The following is a 26319-nucleotide window of genomic DNA, read 5'->3' as shown; positions in this document are numbered from 1 at the left end:
CCAGATCCAAATCAAACTCCAGTAGCAATGTAGTGACAGTGAGATGGACATGCCAGGAAAGGGCAGTAAAGAAGACACTTCCATTCTCTGCAGGCTTCTGGAAGAAAGCACATGACGGAAACATTCACAGAACCTTAGCAGCCCCTCCACTTCCTATCCCCAACCCCAACCCCCACCCCAATACTGAATCTGCACAGAAAGCAATAGACAAGTCTTTCAATGTTACATTTCATTCAAATAGATCTGTAATCTCACAGTGATGAGAGGAGAGTGTCAGGTCTTTAATAATTATAATAAAAAATAATAAAAAAAAAAGCTTACAAACAGCAATGCAACATTTCCTCTCCCTCAAAGTGATGGGTTAACTAACAGCTGGCAGAGGATGCAATGTCTCAGAATTAAAAAATAAAGACAAAACCAAAAACAAGCCTACCCCCACATAACAACCAGTTCACTCTGTCCGCGACTTTCCACACGTCACTGGGACAAGCAGTCACATGCCAGCCCCCGGTGGAGAACATCACGGACCGCCTTGGGTTTTGATAGTGTTTTGTTTTTGTTTTTTTTAAGGTAAAATAAAATAGGACAGAAATAAAATTGTACATAAATCGCAATGTCTACACTCCATAAACGTGATGCAGATGCAGCACGAAGACACAGCCTGGCCACCGTGAAATGCAGGTTGCACTTCCCGCCTCCTCCCTGGACACAAAATTTTGGCCCGTGGTGCCCAGTCCCGCAGGGTATCAGCAGGGAAAGGGAAGCTGCCTCGACTCCCGTGTGGTCCAGGCTGATCAGAAGGCCGGTGGCTGTGCCTGGAGCCAGCCGCAGCGGAGGCGCTGGCTGGTCTGCTGGCTCACTGTGCTCTCAAGTGCGTCCTTCGTACTCTGTACAATTCCTTGTTTGCAAGGCTAAGTTCCAAGACTTCCAGACTCAGGCTTGGAGTCATGTCCCCATGAAGGCCATCATGCTGTCGTGATGGCATTTAGGTCCTTCATCAGTCCTTCCAGGTGGGCCATCTCTTTGGTCAGCTCATCTGGTTCGTAGCTCTACGGAAAGGAGAATGCAGTTAACTAAGCATGAGCCACGGGGCTGTCTAGGTAGGAGAGCCCACACAGAGAGGTCAGAGCATCAGGGCCAGTGATAAAACTGCCCCCGAAGGCTAGCCTGCCCACACGTAAGCTGGCTAAGAAGAGTCAGAGTACAAAGAGCCACCCAAGGCCACCAAGAGGTATTTTCTTTTTCTGTCTTTTTTTCTTTTTTTTGTTGGTTGTTGGGTTTGATCTCCCAGGGCCTGGGCGCTGTCCCTGAGCTCTTCAGCTCAAGGCGAGCGCTCTACCACTTAAGCCATAGTGCCACTTCTGGTTTTCTGGTGGTTTATTGGAGCTAAGAGTCTCACAGACTTTCCTGTCCGGGCTGGCTTTGAACCGTGGTCCTCAGATCTCAGCCTCCTGAGTAGCTAAGATTACAGGCAGGAGCCACCAGCACCTGGCCAAGAGGTCATTTCCTGACACTGGTACCTTAAGAAAGCAGACATATTCCTCATCTGAAGGAGAGGCTCACTGTATGCCTGTTGAAAGAGTGAATGAGTCTGCTTCGTGCCTCTAGGTGGTGCCCAATGTGAGCTTGACCAGCACACAGAGAGACCATAGGATGTATGCCCATACATCCTGGCAGGGCTGATGGCCATGAACTTACACTCTCGGAGTCTTCTAGCATCCTCGTGGTCTCCTGTACTTCAGGGGCACTGGGAACAACCACTGGCATAGGAGGCCGGCTCCTTCCTAAAGTCCCAATGGAAGCCGTCTTCACTGAGTGAATATGATGGTTCAGAGCTGAGGGGGAAAGGGCACTGTCAGATTGTGGCTGGGGCCGCAGCCCCAAAGCTCGTGCAGCCATCTTCCTCTGAAAACTTCTTAGGGCAAGAGAGGAAGAGGGAGGCAGTGGCAAATTCGAAAGGGACAGAGACAATATCCTACTGGCCTCAGAAACTCATTTCTCAAAGTGTGGTGGTTCAGAATAGCCGGAAGGTCAACTCTCTGCATAATGCCAGTTAGACATTTTTTGTCTTTTCACCGCTGGCCTTGCACTGAGGGCACACAGGCAACAGTGAGACAAACTACCAGAGCCTTACCACAAACAAAGGCAGTGGCCAAACTAACCTTCTGCGGATATTCTGGTGCAGTTGAAAAACATGTTTTTCACTCGAGCTGAAGCAGTAGGAATGATGAATCTTGACCCAAAATGGAAAGAATGAAAAAAGTGCTCCTGTATCAAGCATGATACAGGCAGGACCCTAACGACAGGACAGCAGAATGAACAAAGCCGAGGTGCTGTGCTCACTCTGAAAACCACTGATAGTTCCAAGACAGACAAATGGGTCATTTAAGTGTCTTCTAGAAACAGAATACAATGAGCCTGGGAATGTTCAAGAAAATAGTGTTTGCTGCCACTGATAAAATTTGAGTTTTAAGTGGTAATTAGAGTAAAAAAAAAAGGTATCTGTCACCTGAGCTTGACAGATTTGTATTTTTTTTTTGCCATGTTGGGCATTAAGCCTAGGGCCTGGCATCTATTAGGCAGGTGCTCTACAACTGAGATACATTTGAAGCCCCTTAGTAAACGTGTTTTTAGGTACAAAATGATTACATGTAATGTGTGATGTTTTAATGTTATGCATTCAAAACGTATGAGTAGTTTACAAATACAGTTTGAGATGGCACACCGTAAACAAATCTTTATGAAACTATAGCTTTGTAAGTTTTACTAGCGTATAAAAAAAACTATAGGCAGTCTGGGTATGGCAATACATGCTTCGAATTCCTTACTCGGGAGACTGAGAAGTCAGGAGGAGTGTGTTTGAGGCCAGTTTGGCATCTATAGCAAAATCTATCTTTATTAAAAACAATAAAAATAAAAATAATATCTGTAAGTATCTGAAAGGTTATAAAAATACCTTTGCCAACTACCCATTTGTGAGGCCAGATTTTCTTCTTGTATTTCAACCAAAACAACATATTGCAACAGATTGAACACAGTAGATATGAGAGCCCAGCTGTCTTCTATTCAGCCAGACACTGAAGGAATGTAAGACAATGACATTGCTCTCACTAGGTTTTCAAAAAGTTATTTTCATTAAACCGTGCTACTTGCCTTAATATGATAGGATTCTTGCTATTATTCTAATGAATGGGTTAATGGAATACTTAAAGATGTTCTGGGTTTTAATTTTGAATGTGGTACATACAGATAAAATATAACCCTTCAGGGGCTGGGAAGGTGGCTCAGTGGTAGAGTGCTTGCCTTGCATGCATGAGGCCCTGGGTTCGATTCCTCAGCACCACATAAGCAAAAAGAAAAAAGCCGGAAGTGGCGCTGTGGCTCATAGTGGTAGAGCGCTAGCTTTGAGCTGAAGAGCTGAGGGACAGCGCCCAGGCCCAGAGTTCAAGCCCCACAACCGGACCCCCCCCCCAAAAAAAATAACCCTTCATTTGTGTGTGTGTGTGCGTGTGCGCGCTCGCGCATATGCACGTATTGTTTTGTTTTTGAGTTACTGGAATTTAAACTCAAGAAACTCATGCTGGCTAGGCAGGTACTAATTACCTCTTGAGACACTGTTCAGCCCTCTTGTGCCATCTTGATAACCTACAGTATATAAACAAGTCCTGACACCAAAAAGTCTGAGCACCAACAACTGACTCTGAAACAAAGCATCACAATAGGGTGGGGAAGGCTAGGTCTGTGGTTGAGCTTTGAAGTCAGACACATGACTATAGCGCTCCTATAGGAGCCTGGGGCTCCTTCTGGCACCCAGTCCTGGGCCGCCTGACCACTTCTTTAGCTTGTAGGCATCTTATGGAGTGAGATGACTCCAGGAGCTAAGGAGGGGCTAGGTAGACTACTGGCTTTTACCAAGGATTCTGCCTGTAAAAGAATCCAAAATGCTAGTGACTGCTCGCCAAAACATTGCTCTCTGATTTGGTCTGTACACAGCCTCCCAAGGAGGGGAGCTCATGCACTTTCTGAGAATGGCAACGATACCCAGCACTGGGGTATCATTGCTGGGTAAGCTCAAAAGGTACTTGGCTTTATGATTCTGCAAAGGAGTGACTTCTATCCCAAGGGACTGAGAACCTGGGCAGTAGTGCAGCTGTCATCACTCACCTTGCTGGGACAGTAATGGCATGCTTGGCAATGCAGGATCATAGGTAGGAGGCCCTGGGGGTGGGATTGCTGGCACAGCGAAGCTCTTCAATGGGTGAGAGGGGCGAACGTGGGCTGTGGGAAGGCTCTGGCCTGAATCTTCCTCTTGGGAGCTGGCCAAGTAAGAGGAGCTGGTAGCACCTTCAGGATCCTGATGGTCAGTGCAGCAGGTCTGGGACGAGGAGGCCGGCATGGTATCAGTGCTGGGGGTGTTTCGAACAGATTCTACAGCAGGAGAGCCTACATGTTAGCACTGATTTTACTGCTAGAACACACGCATTGCTGGTAACTTCTTTGGGTCCCTAACCAGTTCAATAAGCACTTGGGACCAGTGCTAGCCCAGCTAAAAACTGACTGATCTAAGAGTCCTCAACCAGCTTTTTCAATGCTACACAGCTAGGTGGTCACAACTTACGGAGTGCAAATAACAGGTTCCGGAAACTAGTGTCTGTAAGGAAGTATGAAAGAGAATTTAAACTTTCCCCCACTGGTCGATGCCTTTCCTAGATAGCCATGACTAGTCACAAGGCTACCCTAGTACTTGACACGAATCAGTTTTGGCGGCAAGATCTATGGCCAACCCTCAGATCCTCCTGCCCACCACGGACTGTGCAGAGCTTTGGCCTCACTAGACTGAAAACCCACAGCTCAGGTGAGGATTGGACAACCAAACAGCCCAGAGGTCTACACAGCCTTAAAGCTCATGCCAACTGAAGGATGTTTTGGTCCAGAGAAAGAAACAATGGTGTGGATTAGCCTAGAGAAGGAAAGACTCCAGAAGAATGTGGTAACAACCTCCAGCATGTAGAATGGGCAGAGCTGTCCTGAGGTGGCAGTCTGACACATCTGCACTCTAGTTGTGGCACTGTGGATGGGTAAATTTGGTAAAGTCCCTGAATCTTTGAGTCTAAGTTTCTTCATCTACAAAACAGGGAGAGTATCAGGTCATTCACTGAGGATTAAATGACATGTTTGAAAAGAGCTGAGCACAGTGTCTTATGGATAAGACTGTTTTCTTTGTAGATTCCTGGTGTTTGTGAACTACAGGTAATATGCTAAGTGCTTGCCACTCATTGGCTCATTTGTTCACCAGAGTGACTGGGTAAGCAAGCAAGTGTCCCACAAATAGAACAAGCAGACAGCCCAAGCCCTGCACAGATCCCCACACCTGCGCTCTGGAGCACCACATGCTCGCTGCCTGCCCCTGCCCCATGCTGCCATTCTCCCTGATAAGCAGCAGCGATGCAGGTGGACTACTGTTGGGAGACTTGCACACAGTGTGAGTAGGGCAGATGTCCTCCTCCCTGGAAGAATGGTATAGAGGACAACAGCCAGGCCAGAGCCTGGAGTTCTTTCACTTCTGGAATCCTCACCCTTAAAATTTAATGTATGGCCAGGTGCCGGTGGCTCACACCTGTCATCCTAGCTACTCGGGAGGCTGAGATCTAAGATCTAAGATCTAAGTTCAAAGCCAGCCGGGGCAGGAAAGACTATGAGACTCTTATTTCCAATAAACTACTTGAAAAAAGCTGGAAGTGGCACCATGGCTCAAGTGGTAGAATTAGCCTTGAGTACAAAGAGGCTTAGAGACAGTGCCCAGGCCGAGTTCAAGCCCCAGGACCAGAAAACAAACAAAAAAAAATAATGTACCAACATGAGTATCTACAGAAATTCAACCTATTTCTCCATCTTTGTGAGTGAGTAATGAATCCTCAGCCCTGGGCTTAGGGTAAAGCCCCCTTAGCTCATGCAAGTCTTGATTTTCAGGGATGAGGGGCGAGCATGCTCTCCCAATGTGTCTGTCTGTAATACCCCCACCTCGGCTTAGGCCACCTCTCAGCCTCTGAAGGGGCATGCTGGAGATGTCACTTCTCAGCTTGCTTAGACAAGCCGTCATCATGGCTGAAGAGCTGCTGGTCACCCTCTGTGTGATCCTGGCCCATTAAGAAGGTGTTTAGGAAGTATGGAGGATGAAGAAGGGAATGGGCCCAGTCCTGACCACAACAACAGGTACTTGCAGATACCTGTAGCTCTGGGCACATAGGCTTACCCTGTTTTGATTGCCTTTAAAGCAAGGACTGTGGGCAGGGCAGGACTGTCTGTACTCTATGGAGAGCACTGGGCATACTGCATTCTGTGAGGGCTGCTTTTCAACAGGGCGATACCAGGTTCTACTCAGATACTAGGCTGTGATTAAAATTTGTTTTAGCAATGGGCGTAACTCCTGACTACTTATTGTATTTTATTTTTTAGTTGCGGGGATTGAACTCAGCCTGGGTGCTGTCCTTGAGCCTCTTTGTGCTTAACCTAGTGCTTTACTACTTGAGCCACAGAACCACTTCTGACTTTGACTAGTTTATTGGAGATAAGAGTTTCATGGACTTTCTTGTCTGGGCTGACTTCAAGCCGCAATCCTCAGATCTCAGCCTCCTGAGTAGCTAGGGTTTTAGATGTGAGCACTCGACATCCTGATTTAAGTCACAGGAAATTTATAGAGGCCATGTGCTTGGCCAATGGCTTTTCCAGTATCAAGTGGTAGTGGCACAGTAAATGCCTCTAAGACATGCCTGGCTGGCCTTCAGTCCTGCCTAGCCCCCAAGTCTAGTGCTGTGGGAGCACTAAGCCCTAGAGAAACAAGGACTTAGGAAAACACAGGAGCAGAACCTGGATCATTTCTAGACACTGGGTTTATTTTTCAAGTTCATCTCCAATGAATCTAACACTTTAGCTTTACCCTTTTTAATCCCGTGTTCACTAATGCAAGGAATCCTTTAGTAATACAAAGCACTACACTTTTCTCCCCTCTCTTTACTTTCTGTCTGGCTTTTTTTTTTGTTTTTTTTTTTGGTCTGTTATGGGCCTTGAACTTAGAGTCTGGGCTCTTTTGCTCAAGGTTAGTGCTCTACCACTTTGAGCCACAGCGCTACCTACTTCTGATTTCCTGGTGGTTTACTGGAGATAACAGTCTCACGGACTTTCCTGCCCAGGCTGGTTTTGAACCATGATCCTCAGATCTCAGGCTCCTGAGTAGCTAGGATTATAGCTGTGAGCTTTTATCTAACCCCTAAATCCTTCCTAGTCCAGGATGAGGCAGGAGATGCTTATATGATCAGTAGAAAATGCTTCCTACTCAGGCAAGCCCATATCTGAATGGGTGCGATTCCTTGGCCCTCAAAATGGGGCCGGGTTGGGCACAAAAAATCTTCTTTTTAAAAGCAGGATTAGAAGGCTGATTTCTGGTGTTCTGTTCTGTATAAGACCATGTCTGTAAAACAGACTTTAGTTCTCCATGCAGCTACCTGGGACAACTGGAGGGCCATCTTCCCCTGACGGTAGAATCCCAAATCTGGATTTGGAAAGAAATAGCAGGAAGGCCAAATGTAGACATGAGCTTAAGCAGTAATAGCTGTAGGACCAGGTGGTATTGGGAGCTTTGGTCTTCATGTGCTAGGGCTTACTTATAACTGACTAGAACTTAAGGACAGGGATGTTACAGCAACCCAAACTTCTAAGCATGATGTTCTGAAATTATGTTAAAATGGAGCTCATTTGAAACTTACTTATTTCCCAGAACCACCACTGTTTAGTTTTAACATTAGTAACAGTTAATAGGCACGTACCAAATGATGGAAAAAGTGTTGTATGTATAAGAAGTTACTGGATTTAACAGTTTAAAATGGAGAGGATGAAATTAATTCGTAATTAATGAGGAACAATAACATTTATTCCATTTACGCCCATCTCCATTATTTTCTCGTTAAAACTGTTTGATAATGCTGTTTCTTAGGACTTCTAAACTGGGGTATGTCTGTCTGGCAATGTATTTTAGCTACACATAAGACTGATCTATCTGTGTTTGCAGACACATACCCTTTCCTCATTTTCAGTGTGAGGCTGCCTGGGGTTTTGTGGTCAGCACAAACTCAATGTGGCTGGCGGTCCAGTATCACCTGCTGGGCTCCCAGACTTTGTCCTTACTCTCATCCACAGGGAAGGAATGAGCCCCTCATGGCTGCCCAAAATGATGGCAAAGAAAGGCAATCACGGACACCTGAAAACTACCCAGAAGGAGGTTTCCTTTCACATGGGAAGAAGCATCAGTCAGGAAAAGGTAAAAACAAGAATGACTAGGTTAGGGCTGGGAAGGTGGCTTAGTAGTAGAGTGCTTGCCCAGCATGCACGGAGCCCTGGGTTTGATTCCTCGGTACCACAGAGACAGAAAAAGCTGCAAGTGGCTCTGAGGCTCAAGTGGTAGAGTGCTAGCCTTGAACAAAAGCTCAGGGACAGTGCCTAGGCCCTGAGTTCAAGCCCCAGGATTGGAAAAAAAAAAAAGACTAAGATGTGCTTTTATGACCTGAGTTATCATGTTTTTACTATAATAGCACTGTGTACTGAGAACTTAAAATTCAGGGAGAAAAGTGGAGTGAATTTTGCAGAAAGAAATCTGAGTCTGTCACAGAAATGTTACATTAAATAAATAACAAAAATTTCTATGCAGGGTAAGGCCTTCCCCCTTTCTGCTTGCCGACTCTTGGAATGCTTTCCATGTGGGCTCGGTTCTCATCTCTCACCTGTGGAATTGGCCCTGTCTGAAAGGGACAAGGATGTGCCAACGGGCCATGGGCTGCCCGGGTGGTAGAGATGACTGCGGGCTGGAGAAGCGAGGCTGCTGGAGTGGAAATGATGGTGAGGGTTATCGAGGGAATGGATGGGATGGGCACTAATCACAGCTGTGAATGAACACAAGACAGAGAAATGCTTAACATGCTTGCACAGACACACACAAATCACATTTCAAGAGCAAAGTCACCCTCTTCCCACCTCCCACACAACCCAGTCACTCCCTTGACTCTTTGGTGGCAGCTGGCTGAATCATCAGCCACTGACTTCACACTTAAAAATGAATATGCTCCTATGCACCCATTTTCTATATATGTACAAAGTTCTAAGGAATATATATATAAATGTTAAACCATAATTATTTTGCATAGAGTCATAGAGTTTAAGAATGTTTTCCTTTTGGATTGTATTTTCCAACTCTCCTATTACAAAAATGGACTAATAGGCTATTAAAATATCTATTTGGATGCCATAAAATATGAGTCCTTAAGGCAAAGGAAACAGTGGCTTGTCTATGATAGGTATTTTTTTGTTCTTCTAAAGGTATAGCTGTTTCTTCTTGAGTACAGCCCTAATTCGTTCTCTTTATTTGCCAGAAGTCACATGTAATGGGTATTAGTAAATAAGTAGCTGTTTCATCAGTTTTCCTGCCCTAAAAGGACCACAAATGAAATTTAACTCCTGATCCAATATAGTACTAAAAGCATGAACTACAGATCTGTGGTACCATTTCTTCTGCCTCCTGTTTTGGGGCTCAGCCACATCCATTAGAATTTTGAAATATAAATGGACAGTCCCTGCCTTTGCTGGACAAGGATTCAATCTGGTGAATTATTCACTTAGCTAAGGAACCCAAAGCTCCACACAGGGCTGCTGTGTACAACTTTCTCTGATGATGCTTCTTTAATGAACACTTTTTTTTTTTGGTCATGGGGCTTGGACACTGTCTCTGAGCTATTGTGCTCAAGGGTAGCACTCTACTACTGTGAGCCACAGTTCCACTTCTGGTTTCCTGGTTGATTAATTGGAGATAAGAGTCTCACAGACTAAGTGCCTGGGCTGGGTTTGAACTGTGATCTCAGCTTCCTAAGTAGCTAAGTTTACAGGTGTGATCTATCAGCTCACCCAGCTCTCTCTCTCTCCCCTTTCTCCTTTCTGCCCCCCTTCCTCTCTCTGGGGGTCAGTTGTGGGGCTTGAACTCAGGGCCTGGGAGCTGTTCCCAAGCTCTTTTTGCTCAAAGGTAGGCCTCAGCTCAAAGTGTATTGTGGTTAATCAGAGATAAGAGTCTCAGACTTTCCTGCACTAGCTAGCTTTGAACCCTGATCCTCAGATCTCAGCCTCCAGTGTAGCTACGATTTACAGGCATGAGCCACAGCTGGCTTTCTTTAATGAAGCCTTAAGTTCAGTCTCATGAGATGTAAACAAAGAAACAAAAGCAGAAGCCCAGGACTAGAGAAGATATTTCTTAGATATTCCTCAGAACAGTTGCGGAAACTGTTAATTAAGATCAAGATAATCAGCTCTAAAGCCCAAAATGGGTAGACTAGGAATATAGGCAAGTTTTTATTCCCCAAGCAAGGGCTTCAAGAACTTTATGGTAAAATCTAGTAAGTCTTTTAGAGCCCATTAAAATGTCCTTTGTTGCCAGGGATCTCCTTACATCTCAGTGGGGCAGGATGACACAGATGGGAGCCACTGGCAGGCCCAAGGTAAGCAATCACAACCAGAAAAGCTGGCTTCAGGGGTTGCCTCCAGGGACACAGGTCGTTCTTACAAGTGAGATGCTTCATAATCAGCTTTTTCCAAAATTTAGGCTGAGGTGAGAGTAAACCTTAAAAGCATTCTCGGTATAAATGAGTCTTACCAAAGAAAGAGAATGTTAGTTTTCCCTTTAAACGGTATTTCTAGTGCTTCCAAATAAATAAAAAACAAAACATGAATGTGACCAACTAGAGTGGGCAAACTGTAGCTGTTAGCTGAATCTAAGCATAATTGCTTCTGGGCACGGCCTTGGCCTGAATTTCATCTTGATGCCCGCAAGCCTTTCCTAACACCAATAAACATTTAGATATCAGGGCAGGTGAATGCTGAGTGCGTGGCTCCAGCCCCCTCCTACATTCAGAGCTCAAGGATCCCCAGCTTGTAGTAGTCATGTACGTTTTGAAAAGGATCCTAAAAAGTTATAAAGTATATTTAGGCATCTGGTTTCAGTTTTCTAAATTAAAAATGTCTACTTAGAGGGAAGGTGGCTCAGTGGTAGAGTGCCTGCCTTGCATGCATGGGGCTCTGGGTTTGATTCCTGAGCACCATATAAGCAGAAAAAGCCGGAAGTGGCGCTGTGGCTCAAGTGATAGAGCGCTAGCCTTGAGCTGAGGGACAGCACCCAGGCCCAGAGTTCAGGCCTCACGACTGACAAAAAAATAAAAATAAAAAATGTCTACTTACTACCCCACTATGTGGGGCACAAATTATGATACTGTATATTCACGTATACTCCTTCCCCACTATACAAAAAAAAAAGACTGGAGGTGTGGCTCAAGCTCAAATGGTAGAGTGCCAGCCATGAGCAAGAAGGCCAAGTAAGGTAAGGAAGCCCCCAAGTGCAAGCCATAGAGTACCACGCACCACTATCATGAAAAAGAGTGGGAGAAAGGGAATACACAAAAGAGAACAAGAGAGAGAGGGGGGATGGGGTGACGGAGAGGAGGAGAAGAAAGGGAGAGGAAAGGATGATGTTAAGCCAGATGTTGGTGGCTCATGCCTATAATTCTAGCTACTCAGGAGGCTGAGATCTAAGGATTATGGTTTGCAGCCAGGCTGGGCGAACAAATTGAGAAACTCTTATCTCGAATTAACCAGTAACAAGTCAAAAGTGGCTCCAGTAGAAGAGCAACAGTAGTGAGTGAAAAAGGTGAGTGAGATCTAAAGGCTCGGAATTCAAACACCAGTACTGGGAGGAAAAACAAATGTCTATTGGAATAACATCTTTTCTTCTTTAACCTATCTAAAAGTAATAAATCTGGAAGTAGAGACTGTCCAATTTTACAAGTTTTCAAAATAAGCCAATTTAAGTAGGAGCTCTTAGAGAAATGAATAAGCACTTAAGTGATCATCTTCTTGGAAATAATAAGCAATTTTAATGGATTTACTTTTACTTTTTATGAACATTTGTGTCCTAAACATGGGAGGACTTATACAGGGCACCTCTTACATAGGGACACCATGGTTTTTCCCTGAAAGTTTTCAAGTCTAGGCCTGCCTAGCATAAGCTACTGTGTACAGAAATTACCTTTTATGGAATAGGGCCTCACCCTCTCAAACTCATAATTTTAAGTGTGCACTGTGTGTGTGTGTATGTGTGTGTGCACACATGCACATGGTGCTCAGAAGTTTCAACGCAAGTGTGGGAAGAGAAATTCTCCAAAGAGGATGCTATGAAGCATTTCTTTGTATGTAGGACATTCGTGGCTATTTAAATAGCATTTTTGTTGGCAGAGATTCCTTAACTGGAAGCTCCACATTGTCAGTCCAAAAGGCTATCCTGAAAACAGAGACAAGGGAGGGGAAACAGTAGTTTGAAAAAAAAAGAATTGGTGTCATTCCTTTTGGATTTTGTGAGTGTTTTCTTATGTAGCTCAGGCTGATCTGGAACTCAATAAGTAGCTCAGGTAGGCCTTGAACTCCTAATCCTCTGGCCTCACTAGCCTCTGCAGTGCTGGGATTACAGGTATGTACAACTATTATTAAAGGAGGATCAGCAACTTTCATGCTTATCAAAATGAGACACTGGTCAGCAGACATAAAAAAAACCAAAACAATTACTTTCAAAATTTTGTGCTGCCAATCTGAAGCAACGCTAAAATACAAAGTCTACTAATTAAAAATTAAGTTCTGGGCTGGGAATGTGGCTTCATGGTAGAGTGCTTGCCTAGCATGCATGAAGTTCTGGGTTTGACACATAAACAGAAAAAGCCAGAAGTGGCTCTGTGGCTCAAGTGGTAAAGTGCTAGCCTTGAGCAGAAGCAGCTCAGGGACAGTGCCCAGGCCCTTAGTCCAAGCCCCAGCACTGGCAAAAATAAAAAAATTAAACTCCATAGGTGATCCTCAACTCTGAACACATGTGAGGAAGCTGAAGGAACACAGGTGGCGTCTTGTAAAGCTCAGTGCCCGAGTCTCAAGCAACGTATCTCCATCTCTCATGGAGATGCTAGGTACTTTAAGAGAAATGGACAGTTTGCTACTCCTGGGAGACAATGTAAATGGGCTTTTTAGTTTATTTACCCATAGCTTAAAGATGCTAGCCTTAAGAATGGTATTTATCTGCACAACATGGCAAGAGTTTGCCCTTTCTTCCTTCAAGGTGTCATACCTTTATCTTTAGTGTTCGATCAAGGAGAGTCAAAGAGATGACCCTTGCTGTTCCCCACATGATGGGACAGACCCGCAGCACTGGGAAAAGAGAAGCTTCTACTTACGCTGGGGTGGCTGAGAGTCAAAAGGCATCATCATTTTTGGTCTCATTCCCCGCCTTCCAGCCAGTGTAGACATGCTGTCCTCTGACTCATGTCCTAGACATCAACCAGGAGGTTAGCTTCAAGCATCTGCTCTAGGCCACTGAGCAGTCTCCACAGAAGAACATTTCCAGTGGGGCGCCCAGGACTCACAAACAATGCCCACTGTGCTTCTGTGCATGTCTGTAAGGGCATCTAGATCACCAATGTCTGAAATCAGGACAGTGAGAGTCCCACCTGCAGTGAGCAGGTGTGGGCTAGGGGGTTCACATGCCTGAGTAGAATATGACTGTCCCTGTGGGTACAGAACCTCCCCTAACAAGCCCTCTATCCAATGCTGACCAAATCTCATAAGACATTTCTTTAAACAACCTTTTATATGAATCACCAAGTTAAGGCGACCACGCAAAGTAGAAAATAATTTAAACAAACATACTCTCTCAATATTTAGGGAAAAAAAAACCTGCCCTGAAAATTACCTCTGTATGAATTTCGCCTTTGATGGATATTGCTGTCCATGGAATTGTCAACCGGTGTGATATCTTGAGAATTGCGAGGAATTGGAGTATCCGTCATGATAGGATTTGGGTCTGGGGACTTATCAATGGGCTTCAGCTCCAGCCTTTCGTGATGGATCCAGAGGTCTGGAGGTTTCACATCCTTGGAGTTACCTTTGTACTTGTGGGAGCCGTTCACTGATTTGCAGGCAGCTCGTTTCCTAGATATGAAATTGAAAGGTTTTTTGTTTTTTTTCTTTGCCAGTCCTGGGACTTGAACTCAGAGCCTGGGCACTATCCCTGAGCTTCTTTTTGCTAGCACTCTACCACAAGCCACAGCTCCACTTCTGTCACTTTTTTGGCAATTTATTGGAGATAAGAGTCTCATGGACTTTCCCACCTGTGCTAGTTTTGAACCATGATCCTCAGATCTCAGCCTCTTGAGCAGCTAGGATTACAGGTGTGAGCCACGGCACCTGGCTTAAATGGAGTTTTATTAAAAAAAAAAAATCCTAGCCGGGCCTTAGTGGCTCAGGCCTGTAATTCTTGCTACTAGGAGGCTGAGATCTGAGGATTGTGGCCAGCCCAGCCCAGTACAGTTCATGAGACTCTTATCTCCAGTTAACCACCCGAAAACTAGAAATGAGGCTGTCGCTCAGAGTGGTAGAGTTCAAGTCTTGAGCAAAAGAGCACAGGGACAGTGCTCAATCCCTGAATTTAAGCTCCATGACTGACAAAAAGAAAAAAATAACCCAAACCTTTTGAACATATCGGTCAAAGCCAGAAACTAACATAAGATGCACAAACAAACAAACAAACAAAAAACCACAAAAAGACAAAACAAAGCTAAACAAAAACCAGAGGCAAAAAGTCTACTTTTTGAAACAGTACATTTTCTTATGTTTGTGAACTGTGTTAGTGTTTATCTGCATACTGCCTATTTTTTTGTGTGTTGAGATGATCAAATTCTCTAAAAAGAACTCTCCTCCTCCAGGAGGAGGAACCAGGTGAAGTCTATGGCTTTATAAAGGAAGGGGAGGAAGGTGGAGGAAGGGAGAAAGGGAAGAAGGAGTGAGTCACTTTTCAGGTAACTAGAGTCAAAAATGGGGACAATGTCCTTCGCTGTGCCTTAGCTTCTTCCTCATTGTCCATTTAATAATCAACTATGTCAAGCACTGCGCACGCCCTCAGTACTTCTGGTCAAGTGAGGAAGACAGACACTGAGTTACTATTTTTAAATGCTCAGAGTTTAGTGAAATGCCAAGTGTGAGGATAACATCTTAATAGGTGGACATAACATAGACAGACAGACAGACAGACAGACAGACACACACACACACACATACAGAGTGAAGAAATAACGTTTATGTGGAGATATAATGGAGACAGAAAGTGCATTCTAGGTGGTGAAATCAGCTTATGTCAAAGACCTGAAGCAGATGTCACCACCTAGAATGCACTTTCCGTACAAAGCATTACGTTAGAGAGATTCTGAGTCTTGAGTGTGTGCCTCTGTGTGTGTGTGCCTCTGTGTGTGTGTGTGTGTGTGTAGGGAACCATGCAGAGAATGACTGCATATAAGCTGGGAAGTACTCAGGAGAATATTATAAAAGGCTCTTGGAGGAATTTCCATGGCAAGAAAATAAGGAGATGAGTTTTAAGTTACAACTTTAGACCAGCTATGAGGTGAAGACAGTGAGGACACTGTTGAAACCTTGAAACTCTTCCGCCAAAATATCAATGCTCACCCACCTGCGCCTCCATCTCACCCTGCTTCCACCTGGCCCCCTCCTGTCACGCCCTGACTTCATTCTGCCTAATATTTAAAGAGCCCTAGTTGTAAGGGGGGTGGGGGGAGGGAGTGTGTTCTAGGTTCCCTTCAGCCAGGCTGCAGAGACTTGGTAGCCCTTCCCAGATTCACTCCCAAATAAAACCTGTTGGTATGTTAAGTTCGCTTTCCACCCTTTCTTTATTCTGAAACTCTATTGACTCAGTTTTCTTACAGTGGGAATGGAAAGAAGAGGCAAATCTGAAAGGTGTTTAGGAGGCAGACATGATAGGACTTAATGAAAAAAAGGGACGAAGGGTGGAGTGGAGGACAAGTAGGAATAAAGGATGAGACAGGTTTCTTTTGGCTTAAGCCACTTACTAACACTGAAAATAATGGACTAGAAGCTGTCTGATGGAAATAATCATGAACTGCTTTGGACATGCCGAGTTTGAAGCGGCTCTTTATGAAGAAATAGAAGAGAGGCTGAAGTCTGATCCTTAAAAGAGAGGGGCATGGGATGCACAGAGGAGACAAGATCGCAGGACTAGATGGGCATGGAAGGAAAAGAGATAAGCCCAGGCCCACAGAAATGCCTGCACATAGTGGCTAGGTAGAGAGGAGGACTGTGAAAAAGGACATGAGAGAATACTTCCAGAAGGAAGGGTAGCTGGTTAAGAGTCAGGAAGGGGGAAGGATTCCTATGGAATACATTCTTAGGCAATTTGGTGTGTAGCAATCAGACATAAACAAACATAGCTGTGATGCCAATAAGTGATATCATCTTTTGAGATCATGGTCACATATGCAGTATTAGGTGTTACAGGCTGCACAAAGTCTGAATCTACTGAGCATGGAGGCACACAACTGTGATCTTGGCACTTTGGCAGGCTCAGGCAGGAGAAATCATGAATTTGAGGCCAGCCCGAACTATACATAGTTGAGACCCTGTCTCAACTCCCACCAAAGCTTTTTAATAAAAATTAAAATTTGAAAAAAAAAGTTACAAAATCCTAAAGGTTTTTTGATCAATGAGAGCTCAAATTCGTAAATTATACAAATATTTCAGAATCTGAAAAATGCTGAAATCGGAAACACTTCCAATCCCGTGTATATAAAGAGATATTCAGTGTGTGTAAGTACCCCAGAGCTGATTTAAAATGTAGGGGAGGGTATGTGTAGGTTGTATGCAAGTATTAAGCCACTCTATACAAGGGACTTCAGTACCCTTGAATTTTGGTATCACCAAAGGGACTATCATGGATACTGACAGGTGACTATATTCAAGGTATTTTGGGAAAAGAGTCAGGAAAGGGTTTGTAAGCAGCTAGAGGTAGGAATCATGTAGTAGAAGGGTTATAATTATAATTATTTCTCAAGATGGAAGTCTTGAGTATACTTTAAGCTGAAGGAACACAGCCAATAGAGTGAGATGTTGGAGAAAGGGATATCAACAAGATCTTAGAAAGACAGAAGACAATGAGAACAGAGGACAAATAGAGGAGCTGGCTTTGAAAGGGAAGAAGTACACTTAGGAAGGGGGAGGGAACAGTTGTTCCCAGTGTAGAAAGGATGGAGATTAGATGGTAGTATGCTGGGGCACTTCTCATCTGCTGTGGTTTGGATATGGTGTATCCCCTACAAGTTTTTATAGTGAAAGTGTGGTATCTACTATTAATGACAGAAAGAGGTGGTCCTTTTACGAGACAAAGACTAGTGGAGGCAAATTAGGTCACATGGAGAAGCTTAAGACAGTTCTCACAGGACCCGGCTTGTTTCCTAAAGAAGTGGGTGTTGTAAGGGAGCCTGACACCTGCTCCTAATTCCTCCTGTGCATACAGCCAGCTCCTTTTCTGCTTCTGTGACCCAGGGCTCTCACCTGGGCATTGGTACTAGGTTTTTTCAGCCGCCAGAATCATGAGCAAGGTGAGCCTCTTTATAAAGTACCCAACCATAAGCATTTTTATAAAACAACACAAAACAGACCAATAGTTCCTCTGATGGCTCTACCTTCATCTTGAAGGAGAAGCTGGGCCATCTGTTGAGAGTGAGGGAGGCTCAGGTGAACAAGGTTAGGCTTTCTAAATTCACTACTGATTTGGGGTTGCAAAGTGCTATAAATAGTTACTAGCTAAGTGGAAGGTACTTTAGGTTTTAGCAAGAAAAGCAACAAGAAAAAGAAAAGCTCTTACTTTTAATTGTCTAACAGAATACTTAGAAAGCAGTTGTTGAGGCAAAGAAAAGAAAAAGCCCTAGAAGACTTGACATCATTATTTTAAAAACAGAACTCAAACCTGGAGCATCTGCAGATTCCATTTGAGTACACAGCCTATTGTCAGCTTATTTCCTACTCTGAATCGGAAGATCAAGTGCCATGAAGTTTATTTACTTTGAAATTTAAATCTAAAGCACTAAGGAATTCTTTGTCCTTTTGGCTTTTAGATTCTATTAAATAAAGACCTCAAAAATCCTCAAACAGGATATAAAAGCTAAGTTCATAAAGATAGGTAAATGTAAAATGCCAAATAAAGAAGCTTGCAGAAAAGTTCTAGAGTAGACAAAAAAATATATAGTCTTTGAAGCTTTTAAGAAATATAGTTTTCCACGATACAAAGTGGACAGGGCGCTGTAAGAGGTGGTGATCAGGAAGGATATAAAAGGAGTCCTCATTCTCATTCTCTTGGAAAAGTGAGGTAATGTAAGCCATGGAAAGCTGTTTTATTTGAGCAAAAGAAAGAGGTTTAAAATACCACATAAACTACAGAAAAAGACAAAGTCATTCTTAGCAGCAGTTCCAGGGCTCTTGCCCTGCCCTATATGTTGAAAATAAATAGATCATTATATTAAACATATGCATTCTTGCCTTGGGTAGATCAAATCTGAAAGATACCCACAACCACAGACATGATTTTCCACTTTATGGAGCAAATCCCCCTCACAACCTCTTAGGATGCTGTATCGACGTGATTTTGCTATTAGGGGCAACTTGGAAATCTCCTTTCTCTGACTCTGTCTTGCTGACCAGATAGATGAGGGTTCTCTAGCTCAGCATTGTAGTGCGTGTCATCAAGTACTATGTGGCTGAATGCCTTGCTCTTTGTATTAGGAACAAGTCTTGACATCCCAGAGAGCTCTGTGAAGCTTGTAACTCCCAACCAGCTATTAGAGTAATACCCTCTCCACATGCTTGGCAGCACTTCTTTTAAAAATCTTCCAAAATTTCCATTTATAATCAGAGGTTTAGGGTTTTCTCACACCTTGGCTGGACACAGACTGCTGTAGGTCTGATCATGAACCTCACACTGCCTGGCCTGCTGTACACGCACAGATAGTGCTCCAAAGGGTGCCAGGCAATGCTAGTCAGCTCCTACTCTCCTTTCCAAGTATCTTCTCTGCTGGGCTCCAAAATTAAGTGGCTTGAGCTAATGAACAATATTTGCTTGGTGATCTTGCTCCTGGCTTCCAATTAGATAAGGCAATAAAAGGGGCTGGCAAGAGACTCGGATGGAGGGAAGGAGGTGTTTCCTTACTGCCTCTCCCCACTGGGAGCATTCCTCTAGTTCCTCCATGTTCCACTGCTCTGGACTTCTGCTTCTCCCCTTGCCTTTCCAGGACTAAGGGTGGTTGGTACCTCATCATGCTGCTAGCCATGGTGTCCCAAACCCCATCCATGATTTTGTAAATGGTTTATTCTGAAGCTTGCTAGAAACCTGACACCTTTATAAGCTGAACAAATTTCCCTTTCCTTTTAAAATACAGTTGTAACTGGGAGAGTGAAGGAAGGAGTGACATCGTCTAAAAAAAAAAAAAGTTACTTCTTTTTTTGTCGGTCATGGAGCTTGAACTCAGGGCCTAGGTACTGTCCTTGAGCCTCTTTGTAGTCAAGGTTAAGAGCTCTACCATCTGAACTATAGCACTACTGGCTTTTTCTGAGTAGTTTATTGGAGATAAAGAGTCTCTCGGGTTTTCCTGCCAGACTGGCTTTGAATTGTTATCCTAGATCTCAGCCTGAGTAGCTAGGATTAGAGGCGTGAGCTACCAGTGCTCAGCTAGAAATGTACTCTATCTGACTTTTACGTAACTGTAACCCCTCTGTACATCACCTTTATAATAACAATCAAAAAAATGAAAAAAAATACAGTTATGTGTCATCTAACCATGATATGTTGTGCTATCATGTGAGTATCACGTATCTGGAGGAAGACCACTCCCCTATCCAGGCTGCCATGGGTAGCTGTGGCTTCTAGGCTACAAGTGGGTTCAGCATGTCATAGTACTGAACTTGGAAGGCAACTGTAACACTTAGTAAGCATTTGCATACAGCAAAAATATGGTATAAAAGATAATGGCTGGGTGCCAGTGGCTCACACCTGTAATCCTAGCTACTCAAGAGGCTGAGATGGGGGGATGACAGTTCAAAGACAGCCTGGGCAGGAAAGTCTGTAAGACTCTTTCGTTCTTTCTTTTTTTTTGGTTGGTCATGGGGCCTGAACTCTGGGCTTGGGCGCTGTCCCTCAGCTCTTCAGCTCAAGGCAAGCACTTTACCGCTTGAGCCACAGCAGCACTTCTGGTTTTCTACTGGTTTATTGGAGACTAATACTTTATTTCTACTCTTAAAATCATTGCTTTTGGAGGCTGGAATGTGGCTTAGTGGCAGACTGCTTGCCTATTATGCATGAAGCCCTGGGTTTGATTCCTCAGTACCACATAAACAGAAAAAGCTGGAAGTGGTACTGTGGCTCAAGTGGTAGAGTGCTAGACTTGAGCAAAAGAAGCTCAGGGACAGTGCCTAGGCCTTGAGTTCAAGCCCTAGGACTGGCAAAAAAAATAAAAAATAAAATAAAATAAAATTCCTTACACAGTAGCTTCAGCCTCCCCGGGGTCAGAAACTGACAACAATACATCACTGTCATTGCTGTCATACCCTGACCCCTGGGAGAGCCTGTGGGCAGTAACCACAGGGTCTGGGTCTCCCAGGGTAACAGTGCTTTCTTCTGGGGACTGATCTGGGGCTCTTCCCTGTCTGCTTGATTAACTTCCTTTCACCACCTTTTAAGCAGTACACCAAGAGCATTCCTCACTGTTAGTGCAGAGTATGCGTGATATGTGTGTGGGGAGGCCTGATTCCAAATGTTTTAAGGAGCTTGTGAGGGTGTGTAAAAGCTGACTCTTCGCTGAGAATGTTCTTGGGAGTTCTTCTCTTCTGCAGCTGCTTTTTCTCTTGCTCTTAAGACTCTTCTTTTCACTGGCTGTTGAGAATTTTTAAACTCCACTATCATTGCATAGGACTACTGTCATATACACGGTCCTGTGCTGCTTTACATACAATCACACACTGCATTTGACATTGCTTTTCATGTGCTCTTCCTTTCAATTCTTTGTACCAGTCTTAAGAACAGGTGTACAGAAGTAAAAGTGGAAACTTTATGGAGACATTTGGGGCTGCTTACTTTTTCTGGTGAGAGGTGGTGCGCCGAGTACAAAAGACGGCGATGATCACCACCACCACAATGGTGATGACGCCAACAGAGACGATGATGACCAGCAGCATGTTGCTGTCTAGAGACGTGGGGCTTCCGTGAGGGCTGTTGCTGCCTGCACAGGAAAATGGACATTTGTTAACTTACTCATTTTCAAAAATGCATTCAATCAGGCTATCAAACACAAAGACATCCCACAGGAGTGCAATGTTTCCTAACTATCACACTTTGAGAAGGTGATGAACTCTCCAGATGATAAGCCGAGACACTCCCCAAATGCAGGGCCCAGCAGGGCAAGGACAGTATTCAATAAAAGCTTCTTGAGCTGCGCTGTGATTTCAAGGTTTCAAAGGCTCAGATATACTTGGATGGATAACGGGTCTTGCCTTCCTGGTGTCTCCCTTGTAATATATATATATATACACATGTGTGTGTGTATATATATATATATGTATGTATATATATATACACACACACACACACATACAATGTATATACATATATGTATATATGTATACATATGTATATACATATACATATATATACACAATGTACCTTGGAAAGTACTATCTCTAAGTCATTTGGTTCTTTTGGCTTTCAAAACCATTGAAAAATATGTATGTATATACATTTACAGAAAGCAAAAGTTTTCCCTAGATTAGAAATTGCTGAGATTACAAAAGAATTTTTTGAAAATATCTTTTGATAAATAGACTATGCAGAGTTAAAAGTAGGTCTACAAATTTTCATTATTAACCTGGTGACTATTTGAGTGGCTATTATGTTGAAATCATGCTCTAGGTACTAAATGCTGAACAATAAAGGTGTGTTTCTATTATTGTTGGGGTTGGGGCAGGCGCAAGCAATAAAGAAGAAATTGCTCGTTAGTAATAATGAGTGCCATACCAGAAAATAAAATGAGGAATATGATAGGGTGACTGTGTGGCTCATTTAGGTAGAAAGATTAATAAAACTGTTCTGAATTCAACGTGGATGCCTAGGGATATACAAGTGGCACAGAGGAGGAGCACAGGGCACTGGCCCATGTGGACAATCCCTTTCCACAGCACTGGAGAAGCCAGACCTGAAGCCCGCACTTACACATTCCAAGAACCTCCCAGAGTCCTGTGGACAGGGACTGAGGAGACAAACCACATGCATCCAGCTGTCTGGAGTACTCAATCTGGATTCTACATTCAATTTTGTTTAATCTGTTCTACTGTATTGATAAGTGAATTAAAAAGAAAGGAAGCAACGGAGGAGGGAGAGAAGGGAAGGAGAAAGGAAGGAAAGAAGGAGGAAAGGAGGGAGAATGGAGCTTTTCTGATACAATGGCACTTGAGCTGATATCTGGAAGGTAAAGGAGGATTCCATTACACAAAAATCTCAGGAAAAGGGGGGGGGAGAGGTTTGGGTGGGGGGGTGAGGGGAGGATGGGAAGGATTGGGAAGGGGAAACAAAGGAGGAGGCTACAATGCTTGATAAGAAATGTACTCATTATCTTGCCCATGTAATTGTAACTCCTCTGTACAGTATTTTTTCACAATTAAAAAAAAAAAATCTCAGGAAAGGGCTGGGAAGTTGGCTCAGTGGTAGAGTGCTTGCCTTGCATGCATGAGGCCCTGGGTTCGATTACTCAGCACCATATAAGCAGAAAAAAGCTGGAAGTGGTGCTGTGGCTCAAGTGGTAGGTTGCTAGCCTTGAGCTGAAGAGCTGAGGGACAGCGCCCAGGCCCAGAGTTCAGCCCCCATGACTGACAAAAAAAAAAAAAAATCTCAGGGCAGAGCTCTCTGGTCCTGAAGCAGGAAAAGGCAGTACTGAGATGTGATTCAGCGGGAAGGAAATGAGAAGAAAAAAGTGTAGATGAGGCCAGAGATACACAGAGATCAGATCAGTTTAGCCCTTAAAGAAATTCCTATTTTCTTCTTTCTATTGTTGCCATTTCCCATTACTTATAGGATGAGGTTGAGGCTTTTTATCATAGTCTTCTGTAATGTAAACACGTCTTGGTGTCTTCTACTTTTTGAAACATATTTCTTGGCTTCCCACCTCATTAATTAAGTCAAAATGAGGCACACAGACCTAAGCACTGGATGTCTGGTATCTTTCCTTGTAATTACCCTCTTTGAGTCTAACAATAATGAGATGAGCCTCCTCCCTTGTTGGGTAATGAGTCACTAGTTGTTAGAAGTATGTAGGATGAAGCATCCTATCACTGTAGGGTGTTGTGAGAACCTGTGTTTGTGGAGAAATTTCCCCTAGCAAGTCTTATGCCACCTGCTTTCTACACTTATGGACTAATTCAAACTTTACCCACTGTGGGAATACGTCCCGCAACGCTGGATTAGCTGGCCTTCCAACTTTGATTCTGTGATTTTAGAGACTACATCTAACACAGGGCTAAATCTAGGCTGATTTAGAAGGGCTTAGAAGCTTATTCATTTACATTTTGGTCAATCATTTCTAAGCCTTTGTTTCTGAGAAAAAGGAAAGCAGATGATGTAAACTGTCCAGACCCACACTGACCTTCAATAAAGTAATGGTTTTGTCTTTGAAAAGATGACACTGCCGGAAGTGGCGCTGTAGCTCAAGTGGTAGAGCGCTCGCCTTGAGCTGAAGAGCTGATGGATAGCGCTCAGGCCCAGAGTTCAAGCCCCACGACCGACAAAAAATAAAGAAGAAGAAAAAGAAAAAGGAGAAGATGACACTACTGGGACTGACCCATTCATATTCCAACAGGGCCTTTGTCAGCAAAAGTGCTGGGCACTGGTGGGAAGCCACTGTGAACCACAGCTGGGAGCTGGGGTATGGTGCAAGCTGGTCTAGTTCTAAAAAGAGGCTGACTTCAGTCAAGTATGGACAGAACCTTTTTTGGGGGGGACAGTTCTGGGCTTGAACTCAGGATCTGGGTGCTGCCTACAGTCTACCATTTCAGCCACAGTTTCATTTCAAGCTTTTGGTTAATTTGATTAATTGGAGATAAAGGGTCACATAGTGAGGACTTTCTTGCCTGAGCTGGCTTCAAACCACAATCCTCAGTTCTCAGCCTCCTGAGTAATTAGGATTACAGGTGTGAGCCCCAACGCCAGGCAACAGCACCACTTTTAGATATCCAGACAGATGGACGTGGACAGAACACTGTATTCCCACAGCTAGACTATGAGTTTCTATAAGACTGTACTTTCTTTTCTATGTACCTATAGACAGAGGTGATAAGATAATAAGGATCAATTCTGGTAACTTTTTAAGAACAATCTTTTGGCAGTACTGAGGATTGAACCCAGGGTTTTGCATATGTACCTTGAAAGTCTTGAGTGCCATTTGAGCCATAGCCTTCAGCTCTTTTATCTTTATTTTTGTTTTGCCTTACTAGCTTTGCCCGGCCTGTCTCCAACATCCAGTCTTTCTGCCTCTGTTTCCCAATCTTCCTGCCTCTTTTCCCAAGAAACTAGGATTACAGGCATGACCCATTATTATTGCTCAGCCTCTAGGAACGACATTTGTGGACACTTTGCCATTCAGGATTCTCATGTCTGGTGCAGAGTCCCATTTAGGTTTGCCTGTGACAGTGGCAAAACACAGAGACCTGAATTTTGATTCTATGCCAGAATTAGCAGGTGGCCCCAGGTATATTACTTCTTCACATCTATCTTAACACATTAGCTGGGAATAATGGCACCCATTTTCCCTGCTGCCCAGAGTTGTAAGGCTCAAATTTCAGGTGATTTCTGGTGTAGAAGTTAACTTGGAAATGTTGAATGAAATTCTGTAGGAAAAGAGGTGTTGTTGAATTAGAAGGCATTCATTTTTACAGTGGTGAGGAAAGTGGGAAGAATTTTCTAGAATCACTAAACTTAAAAAGAGGAGAGCATGCTATCATCCACTATGCAAGCTCTAAGACACACAGCACGGTGTGTAAGCAGAAAACCTCATGCTCATAGTAGGCTAAGAAGCTGGAGGAAGGGCTTTACCACTCATGGGAGGTTTGTAGTCGGATCCTAGGTCTGGCAGCCGGCTTCCTTTTCCTGCAGACCCTGAGGCTGAAGCAGAAGGAATCATGTCAGTAAGGACCCACACACTGGTGTGACAGTTCATGTCACAGCGAGCGGGTGTTTTCTACAAAATAAATGCAACATTTTCAGTCTAGTCTGAGGAAACAAAGTTAACACATAAACAACAGGGGGGAATCTAGTCTACAAGTGCAAGGAAACCAGGGTACAGCTTTTCCATACACTGAGGCATCTGAAAGGCTGACACCAAAGTCACACAGTCGTGACCTGATTGCTGTGCTGCAGGTCAGGAAGTGGGCACACCCAGCCCCCCCAGCCCAGGGAAGAGCTCACATCTGGAGGACGTATGGCAGAAGTAACTTCTTTTGGAAAAGGAACCAGAGCCATCAGTTAGGTTGAGGCCTGCATCCCAGAACTACACTCTTCCAAGAACCTGGCTATGCTAATCTGGCCTGGCCAGTGTGAGTACCATTCTGATTCTCTTCTCACATCAAGAAATTGCCTTTCCAAGAGTAAAGAAGCCTAAAGTGGGAGGCAGGGAGATTCACTCAAAGGAGCTTGGTTGGGTTCTCTGTTCTTCCTGTCATTCTAACATCCTCTTTCTAATTGTAGTTGCTCACAAGGGTCACTGTCCCCTAACTCATCACAGGCACAGCGAAGGGAGCGGCCCACCTCAGGCTTTTGGGGACCACCTCAATAGTGTGCCTCAGTTACTGTAAATACCACTTTCAACCCTTGCCCATACAACCACCCAAGGTTTGTGGCCAGAAACATGTTCCTCATCCAAAGAAATCTGAACAAACTGCAAGGTTAGAGCTGCTCCTCCTGACTAACACAGTAGAGCGCTCAACAGACCACATCTGAATACCAGGCTCTGTCATCTCTCAAAAGTTTGCATCTGGCCAAGTTACTTAACTATTCTTTTGGGGCTTCAGTTTCTTCCTTTTAAAACAGGGATGCTAATGCTATCGATGTGACTATAAATGGAAATTTAATACTACAAAATATTTTGAGTACTGCCTGATGTATAGTAAATGTTCAACATAATGTATATATACACATATCATATATATACATATACATATGGAATTTTTTTGTCATTGTGGACTTGAACTGTCCTCAAGTTCTTTTGCTCAAAGCTAGCACTCTACCACTTCAAGCCACAGCCCTACTACCATTTTTGTTTTTATTTCCTGAGGTTAATTGGAAATAAGAATCTCTGATTTTCC

At 43.9% G+C, this 26319-nt stretch overlaps 1 protein-coding gene across 1 annotated transcript in view; it reads right to left on the bottom strand.

Moving 5' to 3' along the window:
- Positions 1 to 227: 227 nt before the first annotated feature.
- The window catches only part of Neo1 (neogenin 1), a 100085-nt gene continuing 73993 nt past the window's right edge, over positions 228 to 26319 (bottom strand). Inside the window, exons 22-29 of the mRNA XM_013011918.1 lie at positions 25052 to 25120; positions 21050 to 21194; positions 13814 to 14052; positions 13299 to 13391; positions 8775 to 8933; positions 4165 to 4428; positions 1699 to 1835; positions 228 to 1049 (exon numbers count right to left, since the gene is read on the bottom strand). Coding sequence (XP_012867372.1) covers positions 966 to 1049; positions 1699 to 1835; positions 4165 to 4428; positions 8775 to 8933; positions 13299 to 13391; positions 13814 to 14052; positions 21050 to 21194; positions 25052 to 25120 — 1190 coding nt within the window. The 3' untranslated portion in view covers positions 228 to 965. The remainder of the gene's footprint in view (positions 1050 to 1698; positions 1836 to 4164; positions 4429 to 8774; positions 8934 to 13298; positions 13392 to 13813; positions 14053 to 21049; positions 21195 to 25051; positions 25121 to 26319) is intronic.

Source organism: Dipodomys ordii, unplaced genomic scaffold, assembly GCF_000151885.1.
Source record: "Dipodomys ordii isolate 6190 unplaced genomic scaffold, Dord_2.0 Scaffold15, whole genome shotgun sequence".
In the NCBI taxonomy this organism is placed as follows: Eukaryota; Metazoa; Chordata; class Mammalia; order Rodentia; family Heteromyidae; genus Dipodomys; species Dipodomys ordii.
The sequence above is the reverse complement of the archived record's forward strand: the minus strand, read 5'-3'. Positions and strand labels throughout refer to the sequence as shown.